Here is a 24119-nt window from a genome sequence, read left to right as displayed (position 1 = left end):
GAACCAACTGCAGGGTTTTGCCCAGGCTCCCACCCATCATGTAACATGTATGTTATAGCATGACAGCATGAGTTGCCCGTGCACCACTCGGCTCCCAAGGTAGAGACCTGTGAGTTACACATGCTTCACGAGGCCCAGGCTCAAAACTAGCATAAGTTAAATACAACTCACATGGCAGTTAATGTGTTAAAAGATTCTGGCTGGGCTCAGTGGCTCATGTCTACAATCCTAGCACTTTGGGAGGTCAAGGCAGGAGGATGGCTTGAGGCCAGGAGTTCAAGACCAAACTGGGCAATAGTGAGACCCCCCCAGCTCTACAAAAAATGGAAAAATTAGCCATGACGTGCACCTAGAGTCCTAGCTATTCAGGAGGTTGAGGCAGGAGAATCTCTTGAGCCTAGGAGTTTGAGGTTACAGTGAGCTATGAGGATGCCACTGCGCTCTGGCCCCAGCGACAGAGCAAGAGCCTGTCTAAACAAACAAATAAATAAATAAATATAAGATTCTGTGCCCCACCTTTAGAGATCTTAATCTAGTAGGCCTGGGTGGCCCCCTTTCACAAACAGCCAAGGAGATTCTATTCTGGGAACCACACCCTTAGGGATAATAACGCAGGGCCTGACACCACAGCCCCCAAGCACCAGCCGACTCACTGAGCAGCACAGGCACACTCTCCCTATCTGTTCTAAATTAAAGGGGCTTATTTGGTATTTCATTGTTAACCCTAAGCATTTTAAAATTATATAGTACTAGCTAGATATTACTGAACCTGTTGGGGTCAAGTTATGTGGCAGGCATACAATAACAATTTTCCAAATTGGCCCTTGTTATCCCATTTTAAAGATGAGGAAACTGGGGCTTATGAGGGGTAAGTAATTTGCCCAAGATCGCACAGCTGGCAAGTCTCTGGATCTGGTTTCAAGCCCCTGAGGCAGCCCAACCCCAAAGCTCCAGTGATTCCCAGACAACTAAATAATGCACCATTTAAAATTCTTCAGTAAGAACTTGTATTCAATGCTTTTAAATACTCTGTACAGGAAATCAATTCATTCCAGACAATGCTAAGATTCATAACATATTGAATAGCTTCTATTCTATGACACTTGTAAGATTTAATAAGGACAATTTAGGAATAGCTTTTGGAGAGCATAAAACACTAAATTAAATATATATGCTGAATGTAAGATGCCTCACTCTTTCAGAAATATTAAAATGTGAACAATTAAAAATAAAAATAAAGGTGGAGAAGAATACCTTAGAATCCATGAAATAAAAGCATGCAATTTACAGCTAGTTTGACCACACAGCCTCTGGCCTACAGTGCCATCTGCTGTATGGAAGTGTTCACTACAGCAGCCCTCAACGCCAGGGTTTTACCAGGGCACTGACCCAAGGCCTAGTCACCTCTTCACAGGCGTCTACAGAGAGGTGGTGTCTAAGACCTGGATATGGAGTAAAGGGGAAAATACAAATAAAGTAAAAGAGAAGAGAAGGAATAATAAAGAAGGTGGGAGAGAAAAAGAAAAGCTAAGTAGGGAGGTGTGTCATTAGTTTCTACCTCTTATTACCTGCCAGGTATTTTGCATATTTTATCCCCAACCTATTTTATTGATCTGTGTAAACCAGAGGTTTGCCTTTTTTATTTTTCTAATCTTTTCAAAGAACAAGCTTTTGTTTTTATTGATCAACTTTATTATATTTTTGTTTTCCATTTTACTTATTTCTGCTCTGTCATTTCTTTTTCCTTCTACTTATTTTGAATGTTTAGTTTCCATACATACACCATGTGATTTTAAATCACAGAATTTCAGAGCTGGAAGGAGGCTGAGACGAACCTGGCTCTTCTTTCATTTTACAAAGAGGCCCGAGGGAAAGGAAGTCTGTCTTATGTCCTGCAGCTGGTACCTCGGTTTCCACGTTCATGCTGGGCGGCTCTCCCTCCATTCATCCCCCACGTTCCCCTCCTCCCTCTTCTCCCTCCCATCCCTTTCCTCCTCTGCTTCCCCTCACTCAGAACAGAAAAAGATAACATTGTCAAGTTGATAAAATTCAGGATAAACAGGCAAACTTCCCCATCAAAAGATCTGAATTTTAAAAATCAGAGCACATTTCTGTGGGTGGTTAGTGGTTTTCCTGTTTTTACAACATTACACATTTATTCCAAATGGACAGGTGACCTGAGGAATGAGAAGGGAGAAAAAGTCACGGGTAACCAAATGCAAAAATATTTTAGAAACTGAAATTCAATCTGCCTTCTAGAAGTTTGTAACTCACATCTATTAAAAATTCTAATATCTATATCAGATATTTGGCAAGAAGCAAAAATAGATGGTATCTTAATTTATCAGCAATTAGTGTCAAAATGCAAATGTAGTCTTACATTTCAGATTAAACAAATGAGCACTGCCAGTCATAAAATTTATTGAACTGTGCAGTTGACTGGCCCTGAGAAGGTTAAAAAGAAGCTGCAGTTTGACCTTGTTGGGGTGAGGGGAAACTTCCCCTTTACCCCGGAAAGTTTGCTGAAAGATCAACTCACAAAATGCAGATTAATAAGAAAGAGAAAGAAGTTTATTTACCGTGTTCACAGGGAGAATCACAGAGTGATTACCCAATATCCCAATGGGGTCCAGAAAGTTATATGCCTGCATTCTAGAGGGGAGGGAGAGATGACGAATATAGGTAATTCTATATTTAGGGGCAATGAATGGTTACTAGGGAGGATGAATAGATACTTGGGAGAATGAATGGATGGAGGAAACAGATTGATTGACTTGCAAATGACTCTCTTTGAAAATTAAATTATCCTGAGAGATAGATGTTATATTTAAAATGATTTGGGCCAGGTCTGGTTGCATTCTTGATCTTTTTTCCTGCAGTATATTGAGATAACTGGAAGAGAAAGGGAAATCGATTGTTCATTTTGATAGATCCGTCTGGTTTTATGCTAGAGGGAAAGCCCTTTCCAATGCCTATTGATCAAAAATACTCTTCATACCAAGGAGTCATATTTTGGGGTGAAATTTCCTGGGCTCCTTTACCTGATAGATGTATATAACCATACATTTCCATCTAACTAGCACTTCAGCTGTGTCCTACAAACTTTGACACGTAGAATTTTCATTAACATTCAATTCTAAATATTTCTTAATTTCCTTTATAACTCAAGGAAGTTGTCTAGTAAGATGTTATTTTGTTTCCAAACATACAGAGTTTTTTGGGTTTGGGGAGATTTTTTGTTGTCGTTGCTATTCTGCTGTTTTATTGTATGCATGACAAATTACCACAAATGTAGTGACTTAAAACAACACACATTTATTATCTTATAGTTTGTGTTGGTCAGGAGTCTAGGCACAATCTAACTGGGTTTTCTTTCTTATATAAGGTAATGTAATGTAATCATGGGAATGACTTCCCATCACCTTTGCCATATTCTATTGGTATATTAGGGTTCTCCAGAGAAACAGAACCAAACGGATGAACATTTAGATAGATGAAGATAGATAGATATTGCAAAGAGATTTATCATAAGGAATTGGCTCATGGGATATGGAGGCTGGTAAGTCCAAAATCTGCAGAGTTGATGTTGCAATTTAAGTCCAAAGACTGACCAAGAGGAGCTGATGTTCAAGTCCAAAGACCAGCAGGCTGCTATAGAACCAATAAGAGCAAATGTCCCAGTTCTAAGGCCATCAGGCGGGAAAATTCTGTCGTATAGGGACTGGGGGTGGGGTCAGCCTTTTGTCCTATTCAGGCATCCAAGGGACTGGCTGAGGCCAACATGCACTAGGGACAACAATCTGCTTTACTCAGTCTACCAATTTAAATGTTAATCTCACCAAAAAACACCCTCACAGAAACACCCAGAATAACGTTTGACCAAGTATCTGGGTACCTCATGACCCAGTCAAGTTGACACATAAAATTAACCATTAGAATTCGTTAGAAACAAGGCACAGATCCCAACAATACAGAAAGAAGGAAATTATATAAGGTGTAAACACCAAGAGATGGGAATCATAGGCACCTTAAGGTCTGTTAACCACACCTGTTATTCATTATTTCTAATTTTATTGTACTGTGGAATTTATTGAACCTTCAAGACCTAATACATGGTTTATTTTTTGCTTTGATGTTTCAAATGTACCTGAAAAGGGAAAAGGCATGTAGTCTCTGATGGAAATGTAAATATCTAATAGCTTAAGTTTATTAATTATATTGTCTAGATCTTCTGTATCTGGTGTGTGTGTATTGGGGGAGGAGAGGAATTGTTTACTGTCTATTAAGCTATTGACTTTTGGGAGGAGCAAGTTAAAAATCTCCAATTACAAATTTGATTTATCTGTTTTTGCCTAAAGTTTTGTTAACTTCTGCTTAATAAATATTAAAGCTGTATTGTTGAGCACATATATTTTATGACATCTGTTATGATATTTTTGTCTTAAATTTTATTTTTTCAGGTTTTAAGATTACTACATGAGCTTTCTTTGGTTCATATTTGCCTGGTATATGCTTTTTGAGCCTTTTAGTTTGAAACATTTCAGTGTCTATTTGTCTTAAATAAGTCTCTTGTAGAAGATATATTGTTGGATCTCCTGTTTTCATTCAATTTGAAAGACTTTGTTTTTTAATTAGTGAGTTTAGCCACTTACATTTATTGTAATTGCTACTCTATTTGGGAGGCAGCATGGTATAGTTGTTCTGAGTATGGGCTCTAGATCCAAACCACCTGGGTTCAGGTCCTGGTTCTGCCACTTTCTAGAAAATTACTTAACCTCAATTTCCTCATCTACAAAATGAGGATGACAAAAGTAATAGTATCTACTTCATAAGGTTATTATGGGGATTGAATAAGAAACACTCAGAAAAGCATCTGGAACATACTAAATGCTCTGAAAATGTAAGTTATTAGTAATTTTATTTCTGCTATCAGATCTCACATATTCCAATTATCATACATTTTTTTTTTTAGATAGGGTCTCACTCTGTTGCCTGGGCTAGAGTGCAGTAGTGTCATCATAGCCCACTGCAACCTCACACTCCTGAGCCCAAGTGATCCTCCTGCCTCAGCCTCCCAAGTAGCTATTAATAGAATACAGGCACCTGCCACCACACTTGCCCAATTTTTAAAATTTTTTGCAGAGACACAGTCTCACTATGTTGCTCAGGCTGGTCTCAAACTCCTGGCCTCAAGCAATCCTCCCGACTTGGCCTTCCAGAGTGCTAGGATTACAGGCATGAGCCACCACACCTGGCCATAACACACTTCCTTTTTATTCCTTTCTCTCTTGCCTTTCATTGGATAGAATTTTCTTCTGCTTCTTTGAAAGCTATATGTTCTATTCTTTTTTTACGGTAGTTGCCCTTAAGACCTAAACTCATTTATTTTTATTGATTAAAATTATCCATATTTCCATCTTCCTCCTAATAAGACAATACGGCAACCCAGTAGTGCTCAAAGTGCCATTCCAGGATGAGATAAGGAGCTTGAGCCTGAATATAAATCAATACATAGCTTTCTTCATCAAGGAAGTCTTGCTGTGAAAATAATGTCAGCCAAACTGAAGAGTTTGCTTATGACATAGCTGATTTGCATTCTGGTACAAACTCCTATTTCATTGAAAACCATAAACAAATAGTTTTTGAACCACTCCTCCAATAATACTTCTTTAGACCACAATCCGGCCACTCTGGCCTCTCATTCCTCTCTGAGCCCCACACCTCTCACAGTATAGATATTGTCTAGAATTTTAGTTCTGTGTTGTTATAAAAATATTGTTTTTTGTTCATTTCTTTGTTTCTAGACTAACCTTTTAGAGTTTCTAAAATTCAGGTTTAATAAAATATCATTTATATACAGTAAAATTCACCCTTTTTAGTGTACAGTTCTGTAAATTTTGACGAACATACCATGAGGTAATCACTGCCATGGTCAAGATGATAGAATATTTCCATCACTCCAGGCTCCCTTCACCCCCAGCACCTGACAACCACTAGTTTCAACCATCTATTTTCTGTCCCTACCTATACTTTTGCCTTTTCCAGAATGTCACATAAATGGAATCAAAGTGGCTTATTATATCTGCCTTCTTTCATTTAACATGTTTTTGTGACCCATCCATGTTTTTGCATAAATAAGAAGTTTGTTCCTTTTTCATGCTTAGTGGTATTTCATTGTGTGAGTGTGTCACAATTTGTATAGCCATTCACCAGTTCGTGGACATTTGGGTTGTTTTAGTTTTTTATGACTATGAATCAAGTTCCTAGCCTTTTTTTAAGACAACAATAATAAATTTAGCTTAAATATGTGGCCACTCTCTTCCTGTATCTATTGTGTATCATCTCCTGAATTTGTTTCTCTTCTTGTTTGAGTACTTCCTCCAAGAATGTCATCCAAGTTTTTCATAAGAATATTGTTATTACATCCTCACATTCTAATGACAGTCTGGCTTAATAGAAAATTATAACTTCAAAGTTACTGTTCTTAAATATTTATATATAATTTTTTTGCCTGAGATAAGCTCTTTCAATCTGAGGTTTCTTTCTTTCAACTTTGGAATTTATTAATATCTTTATATGTCTTTAAATATTTTGTTTTCTCCATTTTTATATTTCTCCCTTTTTGTTCCAGTTTTATCCTTGGTATAGAAAATTTACAAATAAGCTAACTTTCCCCACTGCCTTTGGAGAGTTGCTGAGGAGAGTTGCTGAAACTGCTCTTCCAAGCCCTACTTCATCTTCAGCTGCATCTATTCTACTATTTATACCACATTATTATTATAATAAATAGCATCAGTATTCATTCTAATTATATTTTTCATTCCTAATCTGTTTTAATTTCATACTTTTCCTAATTCATACTGCTAATATCATACATCTCCTTAAATATATTTATCATGCTGATTTAAAAATCTTGGTCCACCTGTTCTACTAATTCAGTTTCAGATGGCATATATTATTCAACTGCGGTCTTTTTATAGTAGTTGTACTGCTAAGGTGTCTAGTTATTTGTCCCGTGAATCCATGTTCCCCTTGAGCTACTCTGTCTGGTAAACATGCATCCAGGAAGGCCAGTGAGTTTGGAGTGGGAGGGTGGTGATGAGCCCAGAAGGACATCTCTGGCTCAGAGAACCACACTACCACTGCCATTTTCTGATATGTTACCAGATCAATCTTCCAGTCAGGTTTCTACCCTTAGGGAGAAGCAGCACAGAAAGGAAGCTATAACCAAGCAGCCCGAGGGTGTGCAGGGGAAAGGGTAGAGGTGTGAATTGGGAAGAGGAGGTAGGAGGGAAGGTGGGTCTGCGGGTGTTTTTATTCATTCCTCACCCCAACAGTACTTTTGTACTGGTGCCTCCACCAGAGCTTCAGTGATTGCTACCATTTCAACTGTGAAGTCAGGCAATGATTGTCCCAAGGCAAGGTGGGAGAGAAGTCAGAGCAGAATCTAAAATTCTTTCATCCCACCTGCCACCTACACACTCACAGATCAAGGCAGTCTTCAGGCTCCCAGAGTTGCTTGCCTTTTTTCTTTTCTTTGAGACAAGGTCTTGCTCTGTCGCTCAGAGCTGGAGTGCAGTGGTGTCATCATAGCTCACTGCAAGCTGGAATTCCTGGGCTCTACGGATCCTGCTGATCCTTCTGCCTCAGCCTCCCAGGTAGGTGAGACTACAGGCGCACCAGGCCCAGCTGATTTTTTTTTTTTTTTTTAATTTTGGTAGAGACGAGGTTCTCACTATGTTGCCCAGGTTAGTCTCGAACTCCTGGCCTCAAGCGAGCCTCCCGCCTCCGCCTCCCCAGTCGCTGAGATTACAGGTCTACGCCACCGCTCAGGCTGTTCTTGTTTTAGTTCCTGGAATCCTGGTTCTCCCGGATAAACTGCTCGGGCCCTATTTTGGTAGAAACCAAAGCTGAATGGGAGACACGAGTGTTTGCAGAGAAGCCACCCTGAGAGCATCTGTCTTCTTGAGTGTCGGGGTTCAACTCCTGCCTCTACGGCTCACTAGCTGTGTCCCCTCCAGCAAGTTGCATCGCCGCTGTCCTGTGCCTCAGTTTCCCTCCTCTGTCGGTCAGGGCTAACAATAGCTTCTGCCTCGGTGATTATTTAAGAATGCTTGTAAAGCTGTCACAACAGAATCCGACACACAGTAAATGCTACTTACCCGCTGGCAACGTTATAACACACCACTGCCCGGTTCCCCACCCCTCAGGAAGGATTTGCCGAGACGTTTTAGTCCCTGCCGCAGCGGCAGCCGCGACCACCTAATTAGCCCCAGCGAGCGCACGCCCCGGTCGTGGCGGGGCCGGCTCTGCCCCGCGGCCTGCGCGCTTCCGTCGGTGAAACGCGCGCCCGCGGAGCCCCGCGCCGGCCGTTCCTCCGAGCCGGGCAGGACCGCAGCCGACCGCAGGATGGGCTGGGCACAAGCCCAGCGCGGCCAAAGGCGGACCCGGGGGGCGGCGGGGCGCGCGGCCGCAGGGAACGCGCGGGGGAGGCCACGGGGCGGCGCTGCGCCCGCCCTCCTCGGCCGCCGCGGGCGCGGCGCTCCCAGTCCCCGGGCCCAGCCGCCGAGCGCGCCATGCACTGCCGGGGCGCCCGCTGCCTGGTAAGCGCCCAGCCTCGGCCGGGGGGAGGGGCGCCGGGGGAAGGGCCGGGCCCCCTTCTGCGCTCTCCTGCCCCTCTGGGACGCTGCCGCCTCCCCGCCCTCGGGGATCCAGCCCCCGCCCTGGCACCACGGGACCCTGGGGACACCTGGCGGGGAGAGCCCTGGACCCTGCTCCGGTACTGGGGTGGGGGCAAGGAAGACCTCTGGCCGCGGGAAACGAATTTGGGGCAGCCTTCAGGTGCGCCTCCTGGTGAGGACTTGGAGGCCGGGGACTTAACATCCGCTCCGCAGAGCAGGTGTTTCAAAGGCTCAGTGCAAGAGCTGCAGGTGACCAGGTTAAAAAATAAAAAGGAGACGGGTGGGACTGGTTACTTTGAGCAGTCTTCAGTTTCCAGGTTGAATCCACCTGGTTGTCTTCTTTTTCTCAACTCTCCCTTTTTCTGGAAGGTTTCTGCAGAGAGCACCCCCAGGCAAAGAGAGTGGCGACCCCAGATTTATAGGAAATGCACAGATACGGCATGGTTATTCCTGTTCTTTCTCTTTTGGACTGGTTTGGTAAGTGCGAGTGCTTGGCCAGGAGGAGGCCAGAGTGTGTGTGGTGTGTCCGGAAATAACTGTGCCCCAAATGTAAATAGCTTAAAGTTAGTGCTGCAGTGAGAGACTTCTGTCATTTGCCCAGAATAAACATCAGTTAGTCCTCGGGAGAATTCTTGTCAGGCGACTCCTAACCTCCGAGACTTGCTGCGGAGGCTGCCTTCGTGCTGCAGGCCACGTTCTGCTGAATGACTCCATTAGGAAATGGCAATTGCAGTTTGCAATGGGGTCCTTGTTCAGAACCTCAGTGTGTCTCCTCTTACGCAAGTTTACTAAGCAGTTTGATAATCTGCCACACCCCCAAATCTAATGTTCCTCAAGCTTTTGCCGCACGCCTTTAATGAAGGAAAAGCCAGAATAAACCTAGAAATAAACTACTTTTCCTTTAGCTAAACATTAAACACACACACGGTATATTGTGTTTAGCAGCTAATAGGTAAACGGGCCCTTGATATTAAAAGCCTTTAGTTAGATAAGTAATGATTTTTCCCACTCTAGTTGCCAGGTATTTGTGACTGCTGGTAAACTTCATCAGCCTATGCCATTGTAGTCCTGGGAGAGTCTCTTGAATGCTGAATGTTGATGCTTATATATTTATGTTAGAGTTGTAGATAACAGCACAAAAAGCCTCACCCAACTTTTTCAAAGGCCGTATTCATGAAATCCATGCCAGGTTGAGGCATGCTATTTGCTATGTGGTAAATGATTAACTTATAAAGCTTCATAATAACTACCTTTGTTGAAATGAAAAGAATTCAATTTGAATAGACCCTAAAATATCATATTTGTTTCTCTTTCCAAGTAAGAAATGCATTTGTTCATTTGTTGACTTTACTTACTGATTTCACATGGACAGATGTGGTTACAGGTTGGGCCTGAAACGCAAATTTTTTTGTTGTATCTTGTGACCCTTGGAACTCTCTTCTAGGAAATGAGAGAGACAGTGCACCTATAATGCCTTCTGCTTAGCTTCTCTACGGATGCTTGGTGTTTTTCTCTGTGTCTGCTGTTGTATAAATGCAGCTGTCCTGCCGTGTGCCTGGCAGCTTTGACCTCAGGCTGTTAATGTGATTTAATGATCTTCCCTAGCAGCTCCACGGTTCAAACCTAGTACATCACTACCGAACTCTCAACCCTACCACTGTCTGGAAGGGACTTGTAGATGGCCTATCACAGCCTGAAGAATTATGAACCAGCTGAGAGGCAGTACAAAGCTGGAAACTGCTTTAAAATCACATTTTCAATTGTAAAATAAATCTTCAGGTTTCAATATGCCCAAATTCTCTTTACTGCATTCCATTTTAATGAGAGTCCTCTCTTAGCTGACTGGCTTTTAGTATCTTCTGCAATATTCTTTAGTTCCAGAGACTTAAAGCACAGCAAGGAGCGTGTTTTCTGCCTCTGCTGTTCCGCTTCTGGCTCTTGTGACAGATCTCCTGACCAGTGATGTGCCGGACAGGATTATTATTGATGGTGCTGCCCTGAGTTAGGGCTGGACAAAGGAGACTTGGGGGAAGGGGCCAGAGTTACAAGCAGAGATGATCTCTTACAGATAGAAAGAGCACAAACCTGTGTTTATATTTGCAGAAAACACATAGAACAGAAACTCCCAAAGTCTGACCCATCTTTACCTCTACTTACCTCTCCAGTACCCCTCCCACCTTGCCTTTTCCTATTCACCTTTCAAGACTCCATTTCCCTGATCTCCCCAGGCACAGTTGCCAGTGACCTCCTTGGTGGCCTCACCAGACCAGTATACACAATTCTTGTATCACCTGTCATATGGGATTGCAATTGCGTGTTTGAAATTAGAATGAAGATGATTTAAGTAGTGGTTTTATTGGCAGGGACTCAGGAATACCCAAATCCTACCCCACCCTCCCCCAAAAACTTTCCATTCCTCCCCACAAGCTTTCCAAGGGAGATAGCACATAAAGAAGATGGTAAATGAACCTATCACTTCATTATTAGATCACTGGTGAGCTGGGCAGAAGCACATGACCCCATTCCTCCCCCTGAGTCCAATCAGGACCTTACTACACTCCAACCTGGAAGGACAGGAGACGAGCATGTCAAGGCTGGGTCAGCTTGCCATGCCAGCCACGTGGGCACACAGTCACACCTACATCCACAGCCTTTAAGTAAAGGGTTAGTGACCCTGTCTATTAGCAAAGGTGACCCATTCGTTCTAGAATCTGAACAGATAGACGAGGAGGAGCAGGGAGGGACAGGGAGCCTCCCTCCCCACGAGGTATTGTCTTCTAGGCTGGGTTCCTTGAGGGCAGAGACTAGGTTTTGTTCATCTCTGTGTCCCCCAGTAACAGAGTCTCTGGCACACATTGGGCACTTAAAGAATGTTTATTATTTCTAAATTAGTAATGAATGCAAAATATCTGAAATATATTTGACTTTGAGACAATGTACCTTTGGAACATATGATATCAACACTATGTTACTGAATGGCTTACTGTATCTTCTCTCCTGGAATGAACTTGTCAATATAACATATTAAATAAGATTTTATGTATTGTATACAGTATCAGGAAACTTACAACACTAGTTTGTGTTATGGGAAGATACATATTAAATCTTGGTAGAAGGCCTGTTAATGCATATTAATGGAATATTTGAGCTGAAATTTCAAATATCCCACATTCACTATGAGATAGTATAAAAATGATAAATTGCAAGATGTTCTTGCAATTCCTGAGATCCTTTATTTTGTGTATTTTAAGCAGTTATTCCAAAACACTGTTTTCAGACTTGTGAACACTATTTTGGTACATATCAACTGTGTTGGCTCTACAGAGTCCCCTAAAAGTAAGACCAAAAAAAAGGGAAAATACTCAGTGAAAGGATTAACATAGCCCTGATGCACTTAGATAAAGCAAGAGCCAACCCCAAGAGGAGAAAAATTGAGTTGTTTAACTGAAGTTAGACTAAAAGGAAAAAAAATGACAGATGCTTAAAAGGGTAAGAAGCACAAAAAGGTAAGAAAATGGAGTGGAATGTGTTCCAGTAGATTAGAATTCTCTCCCTCCCTAACCTGTCAAGACCAGTATTAGAAGAGAAGGGTCCTAATAGATTTGAGCTGCGACTTTGTTGCTGAAGGGGAGAAGTGCAGTGATACTAGAGAGATTTGTGTTTGACCTGGGTCCATTTTTATTAGCACCTTCCAGCATGTGGGGGGACCGTGTTTTCAGCCCTTTGGCCGGGCTCTCACGTGCCCTCTGGGTTTTGCTAGGTGTTCATCATGGGCTACTCGGTGGTGGCTGGAGCAACAGGAAGGCTCCTCTTCGGCTATGACAGCTTTGGCAACGTGTGTGGCAAGAAGAACTCGCCAGTGGAGGGGGCCCCTCTTTCAGGGCAGGACATGACCCTGAAGAAGTAAGTGTCTACGTAATTCCCCAACACAGAGAGGCTGTATTTCACATAAACTAGTCATTTAGAGTTTTCCCATTCAAAACTCTATCAGCCTGTCTCATAGAAAGGGAGGCACTGTGTGTGGTATAGTACAGATTTTAGCATCCTCAGTCCTAAGTTCAAATTCAGCCTCTGTGACTTTTCAGGGTGTGATCTTGGGCAGAGTACTTAACCTCACGGAGCCCAGTTTTCATCTTTTTAAACTGGTTGTTATACTTACTTCACAAGGTCATTTTAAGGATCAACTGAGACACTGCATGAGCTAAGATGTAATAAATGTTAATTATTACCATTATTATCCGTAACCTATCAGAATCATGTTACCAGTGTATGTTTGAACCCTGCATTGTTCACAGTGTTATTTCTATGTCAAATACCTGAATCCCAACTCAGAATGCTGTGGCCCTATGTCCTGCCCCCTTCCCAGCCTACAGGCTCGGCCATGGCACTGTGGTGCTGCAGTCTCTCCCCCGCCACCTCCAACATGGAAACAGAAAGGGGTGAGAAGAGATGAGAGTCCCCTGGAGGGGAGAGAAGTCCCTGGCTGTAATTTTCTAAGATGGAGACTGCTTTGCAAGAATATTTGAGGCTTGATCAAACAGCCCCTAGCAGAGAAACCCTAAGAGTCTAAGTAGATCCTGACTGTAAGTTTGGAGTCACCAAATACAAATCTCACCCCAGGCCTGTTATCTTTCTGAGTGTTGCTCCTGCCGGAGGCTTTGCCATTGCTGGGCGTGGACCATTTGGGGGCATTTCCTCCTGCAGCCATGGGAGCCACTTACAAAGACCTGCACTCCCATTTCACATTGTATTCATGACGTAATGCTAAGAAACAGTCATCCCTCTTTGAAGTGAAAAGTATATATTTTATTATTCTTAGTAGCCAAAAGGTAGAAGCAACCCAAGTGTCCTTCAGTGATTGGTAGACAAACAAAATGTGGTATATACATGCAATGGAATATTATTCAGCCTTAAAAAGGAAGGAAATTGGCACGCACTACAACATGGATAAACCTTAAGGAAGTTATGCCAAATGGAATAAACCAGTCACAAAAAGGCTAGCACTGTGTAATTCCACTTATATGAGATATCTAAGGTAGTCAAACTCATAGAAACAAAAAGTAAAACAGTATAGGGGACTAGCACTCTGGGAGGCCGAGGCAGGAGGATTGTTTGAGCTCAGGAGTTCGAGGCCAGCCTGAGCAAGAGTGAGACCCCATCTCTACTAAAAAAATAGAAATAAATTAGCTGGACAGCTAAAAATATATAGAAAAAATTAGCCGGGCATGGTGGCGCATGCCTGTAGTCCCAGCTACTTGAGAGGCTGAGGCAGGAGGATTGCTTGAGCCCAGGAGTTTGAGGTTGCTGTGAACTAGGCTGACACCACGGCACTCTAACCTGGGCAACAGAGCGAGACTCTGTCTCGAAAAAAAAAAAAAAAAAAAGAAGAAGACAGTACAGGGGAAGTGTGGAGTTATTGTTTAATGGGTACAGAGTTGCAGTTTTGGACAGTGAAAAGAGTTCTCTGGATGAATGGTGGCTGTGACAGCACAGCAGTGTGAATGTACTTAATGCCACTGAGTTGTACACTTAAAGTGATTAGGGTGGCAAATTTTATGTATATTTTAACATAATTTTTAAACATCTTTAAAAATAGAATGTTTATCACACACCCAAGAAATCTCTTGCCCCACCCCCTGTTGCACCCCTCCCTTTCTCCCATCCCCAGCTGGGAGGAAAAGCAGCTCTGGGGGCCATTTCTCAAGGTCCTTCCCACAGAGGCCGCCTCCAGGGTCTTTCTCAGACATTCCTGTGATCTCAGGAGCCTGGATAAGTGTGGGGCCAAGGTCCAGGAGCTGCCACCACTAGCACATGACCTGCTGATGGCAACACTAGTTTGGTTTTGGTGCCCACGGGCCCAGCAGCTGAGTCGCTGCAGGGAGGGTCTCCTGCGTGTCCTGGCTCTCGAGCTGGGGCGAGTGGGGAGGGGCAAGCCCTTAATTCTCAGCCTCGGCCCCCTCTTTTCCACTTCCCATTCCCTCTTCCCTGTGTTCAGTTATTCTCTGAGGTATATTTGAACACTCCTGTGTACAAATATGCCTTCTGTGGATTGTGTTGAGTAGTGTGTACCTTAGCATGATCTAGCAATCCACGGGCAGTTTAATCCATCCTCCTCTTCCTCAGTGACTTCCTCAGGTAAGTCTCTAGTGTTACCCTCAGAAAACACTGAATCTGGAAATAGAGTTCTGTTAACATTTGCAAATGGCTCCTAAGCTGCACAATTGCACAGATGACCCTTCTATGGGCATAATAAATGCTCAGTTATGCTGAAGCATTTGATTATAAAAGTTTGCCTTAGTAATTCCTGACTTTGATAGCATGTGGTTTTTTTTCAAGGCCTACAATTATGCCCTATGAGAGACAATGCTCTAAGACTGCGGTCTCCAACCCCCGGACCAGTACTGGGCCACAGCCTGTTAGGGACTGGGCCACAGAGCTCCCTTGGTACCCACTCCCACCCCCAGTCCGTGGAAAAATTGTCTTCCATGAAATCAGTCCCTGGTGCAAAAAATGTTGGGGACCACTGCTCTAAGACATTCTTCTGTCTCCCTAGACACGTGTTCTTTATGAATTCCTGCAACCTAGAAGCGAAAGATGTGAGGCTCAGCCCCACGGCCCTCTGCGTCTCCAGCTGTCCTGAAGAGCAGCTCGACACCCTGGAAGACGTCCAACGCTTTGCACACTCCAGTGGTAGGCACGGAGGGACCCATTCCCTCTTCTCCCTTGGGAGGGGGGTGACCTGTGGGGACCTAGATGAGATAACTTATTCTGACCCTGCTTTCTCTGGAAAGTTGGAAACCGTACTTCCTTGTGGGTGCCTCTTTTTGTGCAGAAAAGGCCATACGCATTTTCTGTTGAGCTTGTGCAATTTCATTCAGGTCTGTCTAGATTTATCTGAAACCCTAGCTGCTCTGTGTGTGCTCCCACCAATGCAGGGGAATGGCCTTCCAGAGCAGAGAGGGGACAGCCCACAATTCTGGCCTAAAGGCAGGGTCAGGTGGAGGTCAGAGAGCTCTCTGCACATGGGCACGTCCAGTCCTAGAGAGGTGGCAGGCCTTGGGTTGAATTGCCTATGAGTGGGTCCTTTGATGACATTGTTGGAGCCAGTGGATACTTTCTCTGACCAGTGGGATATCATAAGTTGTGCCAAAAGCATTTGTGTAACTGAAGTACCTTGCTCTGGGCTTGCTGTTCAGATTTATGTTGTAAGGATTTAAACAAAGGAAAGCAAAAAGAAATTTGAGGCAACCCACTGCAAGTTTTATCTGCCAGATTTTAAAAAATTATTTGCAAAGCCAGGTTACAAATGTCAAGCTTCTACAATCAGTGATCTCCAAATAACCTTCAAATCATTTCGGGACCAATCATATAACTTTTAGTTTTGAATTTGAGGTTTGAAGAGAGAGTAAGAAAGACAGGCCCTCATTTGGCCTCAGATTGTATACCTATTCTTTTTGTGTTTCTGTCACCCATAGAACTGTTTTCTAAATCTGGGTAATTTATTCTGTCTCCTTTCTGGTGGTTAAATGGCTCTGGTTTCCTCACTGACTCACCTGGGAAGATGGTACAGTGTGTGTGTCTTCTGCTTCCAGGGTCCTTTCTGTGTGTTTATAGTTTGAATTCCTTCAACTACACCCAGAGGCCAAAAGCAGACTTGTGCCCCAGGCTACCAGTTCCGCCAAGGTAAAAGCTTCCTCACTTTTCCCTTAACCATCAATAAAAGTTGTTGGGTGCTTGATGTGTTCCTGTTACTCTTCTAGGCTTTGTAGGAAGCACAAAGGAGCTATCTGAGAGAGCCCCTGTCTGCAGAGAGTTTACAATCTGCAGGGGGCCCGGGGTAAACAAGCAGGGACTATTTGCAATATGCATGTTAACAATAGATTAGAAATCCGGCTAAATGAGGAGAAAACTCAGCAAACAATCCAGATATACCTAGTAGTCTTCAAATAACAACACTAGAGCTAGCAAAATGTAATAAATGAATTATCACCAAGGGGATGATTTTATGAAGTAGTTGGTGTGTATTTTTTTCTATGCCAACTATTTATTACAAAGTATAAATCAACTGGACCTGGTGTCTCATGCCTGTAATTCCAGCTTCTCAAAAGGTTGGGGTGGGAGGATCACTTGAGTTCAGGAGGCTGTGAGGAGCTATGATCCTGGTACGACGCTCTAGCCTGGGCAACAGAGACTCTGGGCAACAGTCTCTGTCTCAAAAAAAATAAATAAATAAAGCAAAACCAAATTTTTTTAAACCACAAAGTAGAAATCATTTACTTTTGCCTTTTTATCGCAACCATGTAGTGTTAGTTTTTAGGGCTCTAGATTTCTTCATAAGAAACAGGCCAGGTGGACAAAGCCAAGTAGGCACCGCACCTTTCTTCTCAATGAAAACAGAAACCACAGGTCCTTATCAAGAATATGCTTGGTGTACTCCTTGCAGGGTCTTTCATCCCTATCACTTAGTGTAGTACCTGGCACATGGTAGGTACCTTACAAATATTTGTAGAATAAATTTGCAATGATGCAGCAGTGATTGCAATGCCATGGCAGACGGCTAAGGGGAAAAATACAGTGAATATTTATTGCCCCCATCAGGATGCTGAGATATACTGAGGGAGGACTTGGATTTGTTCTGCATTGCCATTCTTTTGAAAGGTGTAAGTATGTTTACAACGTATGAGACCTCTGTGCAAAATCCCTGAGAAGTAATGATAATATAAGTCAAACAAGGCATTATGCCAACCATCTAGTACAGTGTTTATTGAACTCTTGTTTGGGACCCACAGTAAGAAATTTATTACATCCCAGCCCCAATGCACAGCATACCTTCATACATGCTTATGTATATAAAACAGGGATAGAAATCTTACAAAAGAAGATTTCCCCTTACTACATATGATTCACACAAATAGTTCCTATTCTATTTCATGTTTTAAAAATAATTTATTTCATAGTCTTCTAACTGGTTGCAAATGCAGCTCAAAAAACATTGATCTAGCAGGTGCACACACAAAAAAGACTTGAGTAGGTTTTAACTGCATTGGAGGCAGAAAATAGCCAGCCATCCTTTTGACATTCTTCTTTTAAAATAAATACTTCATGTTGTAAGTAATTGAAGGAGGAAAGAATTATTTGTAGAGGAGAGTATCCATTCCATTTTCTCTAATATCTTATTTTCAAAATTCAAGTTATTGTCAAATCTCATAAACATGTCTCAATGAAACGTAACTGAACCTATGGGAAAAAACTAGAATGTTTTAATAGGTTGAAGGAAAATTAACATTTGGAAAGAAAGATTTTTTTCTATATACTATTTGTGTGCTATAATACTATTTGTAACTATACCTGCAGATGGAGTTGAAAGAGAATGGAATTTTTAAGGTTGTAATTTAACCAGAGTTGGATAAACTCTCCTCTTCCTGCAAATGGGATGGCAACTGTCTTTCCATAGGAAGCTTAGATCTTGATACCGATGATGATAATGGTGAACGTTTATTGAGCTTTTGAGACTTGCCAGGTCCTTTGCAAGTCTCTAAGCTCTCGATATGTGTTAACTTATTTAAGCCTCAGAAAACCTCTGTGTTGTAGATATTCCTTTCATCCCTGTTTTACAACTGAGGAGGCTGACGCAGAGAGGGTTAAGGCAATACAAGCAGCAAGTGGAGAAGCTGGCGTTCAGACTCAAGCAGGGTCCACCTCGGCTGCAGTAATCCAAAATACACAGTCAAGGCTTGGTTGGTTTTATTTTGCCTGGCGAGTGGCCTCCTTAGGCTCACACCAAGCTGGGGGAAAAGTCCTAATCTGTGTGTCCTAAGGTTGCTATTTTTTCTGCCTCTCAAGCTGGTCCTGGTCCTTTTCACCCTTAAATGCAGACATTTCCAATACTAAGTTTTCAAGTGAAGACAAAACTTGATTGGCCTTTCTTAGAGGGAGTGAGAGCAGTAGAGATAGCCGTGAGGGCTCCATTTCCTTTACCTACACAAGCAAGTGTTTGTTTAAGGTGGAAATTATCCTGTTTATCATGGAAGAGCAGTGCCAAGATTGAAAAGCTGGAAAACATGAGAACTGTGACTATAGGGCCAAAGAACATTTTCCAAATACCTCTTTTTGACTGAACTGATTGTTTCTTCCTCCTCTGTCGATCATGTGAGGTATAACGTACCCTTTTAGAGCAATGGCTGATATCAAGGTTTGTGTACCTAGGTATGAGCTTTTAAGAATAGTGAAAAAGTACTGCAGAAGATAACAAGCGTATCTCTTTCCCTTTGGTGTTCAACATAATACTATATTTTGAGTCCTTTGTATGTTTAAAATCTAAAAGGCTTGGGTTTTCCCCCCAGTAAATTTGAATTTTAGCCTCCCACATAGGTGCCCTTGCGTGTCACGGCATGGTTTGCTCAGATGAATTCCATATACAGGGTCCTCTAAATACACAGGCAGCTCTCCAGATTACTTCCTGTGAGCCTGAGTGGCTTTGCTAGTGGGAAGAGTAAAAGCAGAAGTGGTGAAGAAACCTCAGGCCGTGGCCTAAAAATACGTTCTTGTCCCAGCTAAGGAAATAGTAGGCAGCTGGTCAGCCACCCATCCTGGGGGACCCACACTTTACATGCCTCTCTGTGTCACCCTCAGGGCTGAGACCGGTCATTCTTTACCAGCACAGGGTTGTTAAATGCCTAAAAAGCACCATAGTTAACAAAACCATGTTGACAAAATTAAGGTCTTATGGAGAATTGTGTTTGGGGGAAAACAAATAAAATAGCATCCAATCTATATCTGATCTTGTTTTTCAGAAACACTAAATAAGAGTTCAGAAAACATTAGCTTTTAAAACAATTTAGATTTATTGAGTGTTAAAAGTCTGTTTAGTAATAGAAAAGAAAAAAATTAGAGGTTTAAAATTGGAAAGCAGGAGGTAAAATTACTACTCTGTAGATGGTATGATTATAGACCTGGAAACCTAAGAAAATTAACTGAAAAACTCCTACAGACAATAAGAGAACTCATTTAGGTGGCATGGAACAAGATTAATACACTAAAATCTGTAGCATTCATATATTTTAAAAAGATTCCTTTTCCACAGCACAGATAGCACATACAAAAACACAAGTCTCTAGAAATAAATTTAACAAGAAATATACAAGAACTATAGGAAGAAAACTGTAGTATATTCTTGAGTATAAAGAAAATTTGAACAAATGGAAAAGCCTACTGTGTTCTTGATAATACAATACATTACAAAGATGTCACCTTTCCCTATATAAGTTGATCTATAAATTTATTGTGACTGCAATAAAAACATGATTGGACTCAAATACTGACAGGAATTTAGTACATAATAAAACTGGCTTCTCAAATAAGTGATGAAAAGATGGACTATTCAACAAATATGTTGGGACAGCCAGGTAGACATCCTGGAGGAAAAGCTAGATCCATACCCTGTACCTTATGTGGATAAATTCCAAATGGATTAAAGATTTTAATGTATAAAATGAAGCCAGAAAATACTGGAAGAAGCCATGGGAGAATTCTTTCATAACCTAAGAGTAGAGTGGGCTTCTAACTATGACTTAAAACCCAGAAGACATAAAAGAAAAAATGGATAAATTTGACTACATAAAAAACACATTTCTGCATAACAAAAAACACTAGAAGCAAAGTTAACAGGCCAATAAGTTGCAATTCGTATAAGAAAAGAGATTAATTTCTCTATAAAAAGTCTTATAAATCAACTTTTAAAAGACCATCTTGGCCGGGCGTGGTGGCTCATGCCTGTAATCCTAGCACTCTGGGAGGCTGAGGCAGGAGGATAGTTTGAGCTCAGGAGTTTGAGACCAGCCTGAGCAAGAATGAGACCCCGTCTCTACTAAAAAAATAGAAATTAGCTGGACAACTAAAAATATATATAGAAAAAATTAGCCGGGCATGGTGGCACATGCCTGTTGTAGTCCCAGCTACTCGGGAGGCTGAGGTAGGAGGATTGCTTGAGCCCAGGAGTTTGAGGTTGCTGTGAGCTAGGCTGATGCCACAGCACTTGGGCCTGGGAAACAGAGTGAGTCTCTGTCTCAAAAAAACAAACAAACAAACAAAAAAGACCATCTCAATATAAAAATTGGATAAGAATGTGAATAGATGCTTTACAGAAAAAGCACATTTCTTAAATATAGTAGAAGAGGCTTGCCTTCCTTATGATAGGGGAAATTTTCTAATGTTTTCACCTAGTAGACTGGCAACGTCTAAAGGTTTGATAATGCTCTGTATTGGCAAGGGTGTGGGGAAATAGGCATTTTCTCACATTGCTCAGGCAGTGTTCTAAGGAGTTTAATTCATCCGTATCCAGTTATGAATGTACATATCTTCTAATCAAGCAGTTTTGCTTCTAGAAATGTAATACACAAGTATATTGTGTACCTGTATACTTGTACCAGTGTGAAATGGCATTTGTGCAGGGTTATTCACTGCAGTAGTTATAATATCAAAATATTGAGAATAATCTAAATGGCTGTCAATAGAGGGCTTCTTAAGTTACATATATGATTTAATGTAACACTATTTAGCTTTTATAAAAAATAAGAGGCTAGTAATCTAGGAATAGCTGATAACTCTCTCATCTCTGAGAAATCTACAGTTAATATTATGCTTGATGGTGAAGTATTGAATGCTTTCCACCTAAGATTAGATACAAGACCCTGGATATCTGCTCTTACTATTTCTACTCAACTTTGTAATGGAAGTCCTAGGAATTGCAATAAAGAAAGGAAAAAGTAAAATCATCTTTATTTACAGATGACCTTATTGTTTACATAGAAATGTCCCAAGGAATCTACAAAATAACTACTAAAGAATTGAACAAAGGTACAAGATAGAAATCAAATTGTATTTCTCTATACTAGCAGAAAACAGGAAATAATTTTTTAAGTCCATCTTCAGCAGAATTGAAAAAATACAGAATACTTAGGAATAAAGCTAACAGAAGACATGTAAGACCTCAACTGAAAACTTAAAGACATTGCTGAGACAAATTAAAGAGCACCAAAATAAGTGGAGAAATACATCTTATTCATGAACTGGATGCTTTAATGTTGTTAGAGTGTCACTTCTCCCAAACTGTTCTATAGATATAATGCAGTCTCCCCAATGTAATTTTTTTTTTTTTTAGGAATTGACAAGATTATTCCAAATATATAGAAAAGCTAAAGACCTTATTTGACTGGTGCTAACACCAGCATTGTCTGGGCTTGGGAGCTGTCCAAGCCAGCTGTTTCTCTCATGGACACCTTTTGGGTTCTCTGGGGCTCTTTGGCTACAGTGCCCTACACGTAGTCTAATGCATCTCTGCTCTGGCTGGCCATTTGGGAGGCCTTCCTCAGTCTTGAGGCATAGAGCAGCCACCTCCAAGTTCTTTGTTCCAGGGTCACCACAGCCTTCCATGTGGCTGTCACAGACATGATCCACGGCAACCCCACTCCGGGCCTCATGCACACGTGGCCCACATCTGGACCTCAGGAAGCCCTCACACACCCTTCGCCCTGACACATGCCCTGAGGGCTGTCAGCTCCCTAACTGTAGCCCTCTACTCTGCTGCCAAAGCCACTCACCCTCCAGATTTCTCAGGCTGGCATGGGATTCCCTAAGCTCTATGGGTTTTCCATGGGACCCTTCTCATCTGACTCAGGAGTAGCACCTGTCACCCTCTTCCTCTTGGGGACAGGGATGGAGTCACAGGACAGTTCTCTTTAAAAACTCTTCAAAATTGTTCTTCTAATGATTCTCTGCACTTGTCAACACCTATATAGAGTGAACTTTACTGTATGCAAATTAAAATTAAGGTGTTGGGAGCTCGTAGGATTGAATGTAGACCACAACAAATGAAATTACAGATGTCTGATGATTTCACTGAAGTAGGTAGAGAGAAAAGGAGCTGACCTATATAACTCTGGCAAATAGCTTTGTGACTGGATACTGTAAGCTAAAGACAAAGAACTGTACCTCAGCACTGTGCTGCAGTTAGAAAATTTGTTTATCACAGGGGTACTGGTTAGCAATTCCTAAACTGCATACTAGGGCTGATTATAAGAAGGCCCAGGTCAGTGATACCCCAGGAGCAGTGAGTGTACCCAGTGCCCAGATCTTGGTTTCTAATTATCATTCCTCAAGGGTTCCTTAGATAAATTACTAATTCTGGGGCTTGGATAAGGAATATACCAGCCAAGTCTGGCATTATCTTGTAAAGCCAGAAAGTAAGGAAGTACTCAGGAAAAAAAAAAAAAATAGAATTGGGCATGTGAAAAGGACACAGGGTCCAGCCTGAAAGACCTCCTAGTGGCCAAAGCCGGAGCAGTATGGGCAACAAAATGTATAACAATCATGTTAGACTGTAACCCAGAGAATACAATAAATATCCATGAGTCCATGCTGATATAAATGAATGATTGAATAAAATAAATGGGGGAAGGGATAGATCTTCATTAGAGAAGAATCCCAAATAATACGTGTAGATACTTCTCCCTCCAGAAAGTGGAGCTTAATTTCCCTCCCCTTGAGAGTGGGCCAGATTTAGTGACTCACTTCCAAAGAACAGAGTATGGAAAGAGAACAATAGTAACTCTACAGTGGAGAAACCTGGAAGGAACCACCTTAACCACATGATCAAGGTTAACTTCACCAGCGATGTCATGGTGCTGTCATGTTCCCTGATAGGATTCTGTGAGAAGGGTACCTCAGCTCTGTAGTAACGCTCCCCAAACCCATAACTGCAGTCCAATCATGAGAAAACATGTGGGAAATTGTACACAGTGATGGGCATTTTACAAACTACCTGACCATGAATCTTCAGAAATACCAAGGTCATGAGATATAAGGAAAAACTAAAACCTCAGAGACCAAAGAGGAGACATGACAACCAAATGCGATGTGGTATCCTGAATTGGATCTTGCAACAGAAAAAGGTCGTTAGTGGAAAATGGTGAAATCCAAGTAAAGGCTGTTGTTTAGTTAGGGTATAGCACCAATGTTAAATCCTAGCTCTCACAAATGTGTCCTGTGGCTACGTAAAATGTTAACATTAGGGGACAGTGAGGGGTACACAGGAACTCTGTACCCTATCTTGCCATCTTTCTGTAACCCCATAATTATCCCCAAAATTAAAAGTTTATTTTTTTAAATGTTCTTCTCATCAACTCCCAGCCCTTTTATGTTCTCTGTGTGGGTGAAGGTTTAAGAATAATCTAAACAGTTTTCTCCCACCTCTTTTTTGGCAAGCCCTGAATGGTAAGATCTGGTGTCTCATTTCAGAGCATAATTTTTATCATCTTTGATCTCAGCTTTAAACTTCCTAGTACATTTACATATGCTAAAAAAAGATCTCTAGAATCATATGCAAGAAATCAAAAACAGGGGATCCCTGTGAGGAAAGGTCCTTCAATGGCCTGGGGACCA

The 24119-nt window shown here is 41.9% G+C and overlaps 1 protein-coding gene and 1 long non-coding RNA gene across 8 annotated transcripts in view; one reads left to right on the top strand and one right to left on the bottom strand.

Moving 5' to 3' along the window:
• LOC123635374 overlaps positions 1-8407 on the bottom strand; it is an 80032-nt gene extending 71625 nt beyond the window's left edge. The window contains exon 1 of the long non-coding RNA XR_006734112.1: positions 8163-8407. This is a non-coding gene — a long non-coding RNA (uncharacterized LOC123635374). The remainder of the gene's footprint in view (positions 1-8162) is intronic.
• SLC44A3 (solute carrier family 44 member 3) overlaps positions 7635-24119 on the top strand; it is a 74533-nt gene continuing 58048 nt past the window's right edge. For 4 of the 7 annotated variants that reach the window (XM_045547489.1, XM_045547485.1, XM_045547490.1 and 1 more), the window contains exons 1-5: positions 8532-8603; positions 9051-9158; positions 12442-12584; positions 15235-15371; positions 16274-16364. In XM_045547489.1, the coding sequence (XP_045403445.1) occupies positions 8577-8603; positions 9051-9158; positions 12442-12584; positions 15235-15371; positions 16274-16364 (506 nt within the window). In that variant the 5' untranslated portion in view covers positions 8532-8576. Of the gene's footprint in view, positions 7659-8531; positions 8604-8812; positions 8842-9050; positions 9159-12441; positions 12585-15234; positions 15372-16273; positions 16365-24119 lie in introns of those variants that run through there. The other 3 variants (XM_045547488.1, XM_045547486.1, XM_045547487.1) reach the window with 3 other exon arrangements.

Source organism: Lemur catta, chromosome 3 (assembly GCF_020740605.2).
Source record: "Lemur catta isolate mLemCat1 chromosome 3, mLemCat1.pri, whole genome shotgun sequence".
NCBI classification, from domain to species: Eukaryota; Metazoa; Chordata; class Mammalia; order Primates; family Lemuridae; genus Lemur; species Lemur catta.
Note: the sequence above shows the minus strand (reverse complement) of the source record. Positions and strands in the feature narration are given on the sequence as shown.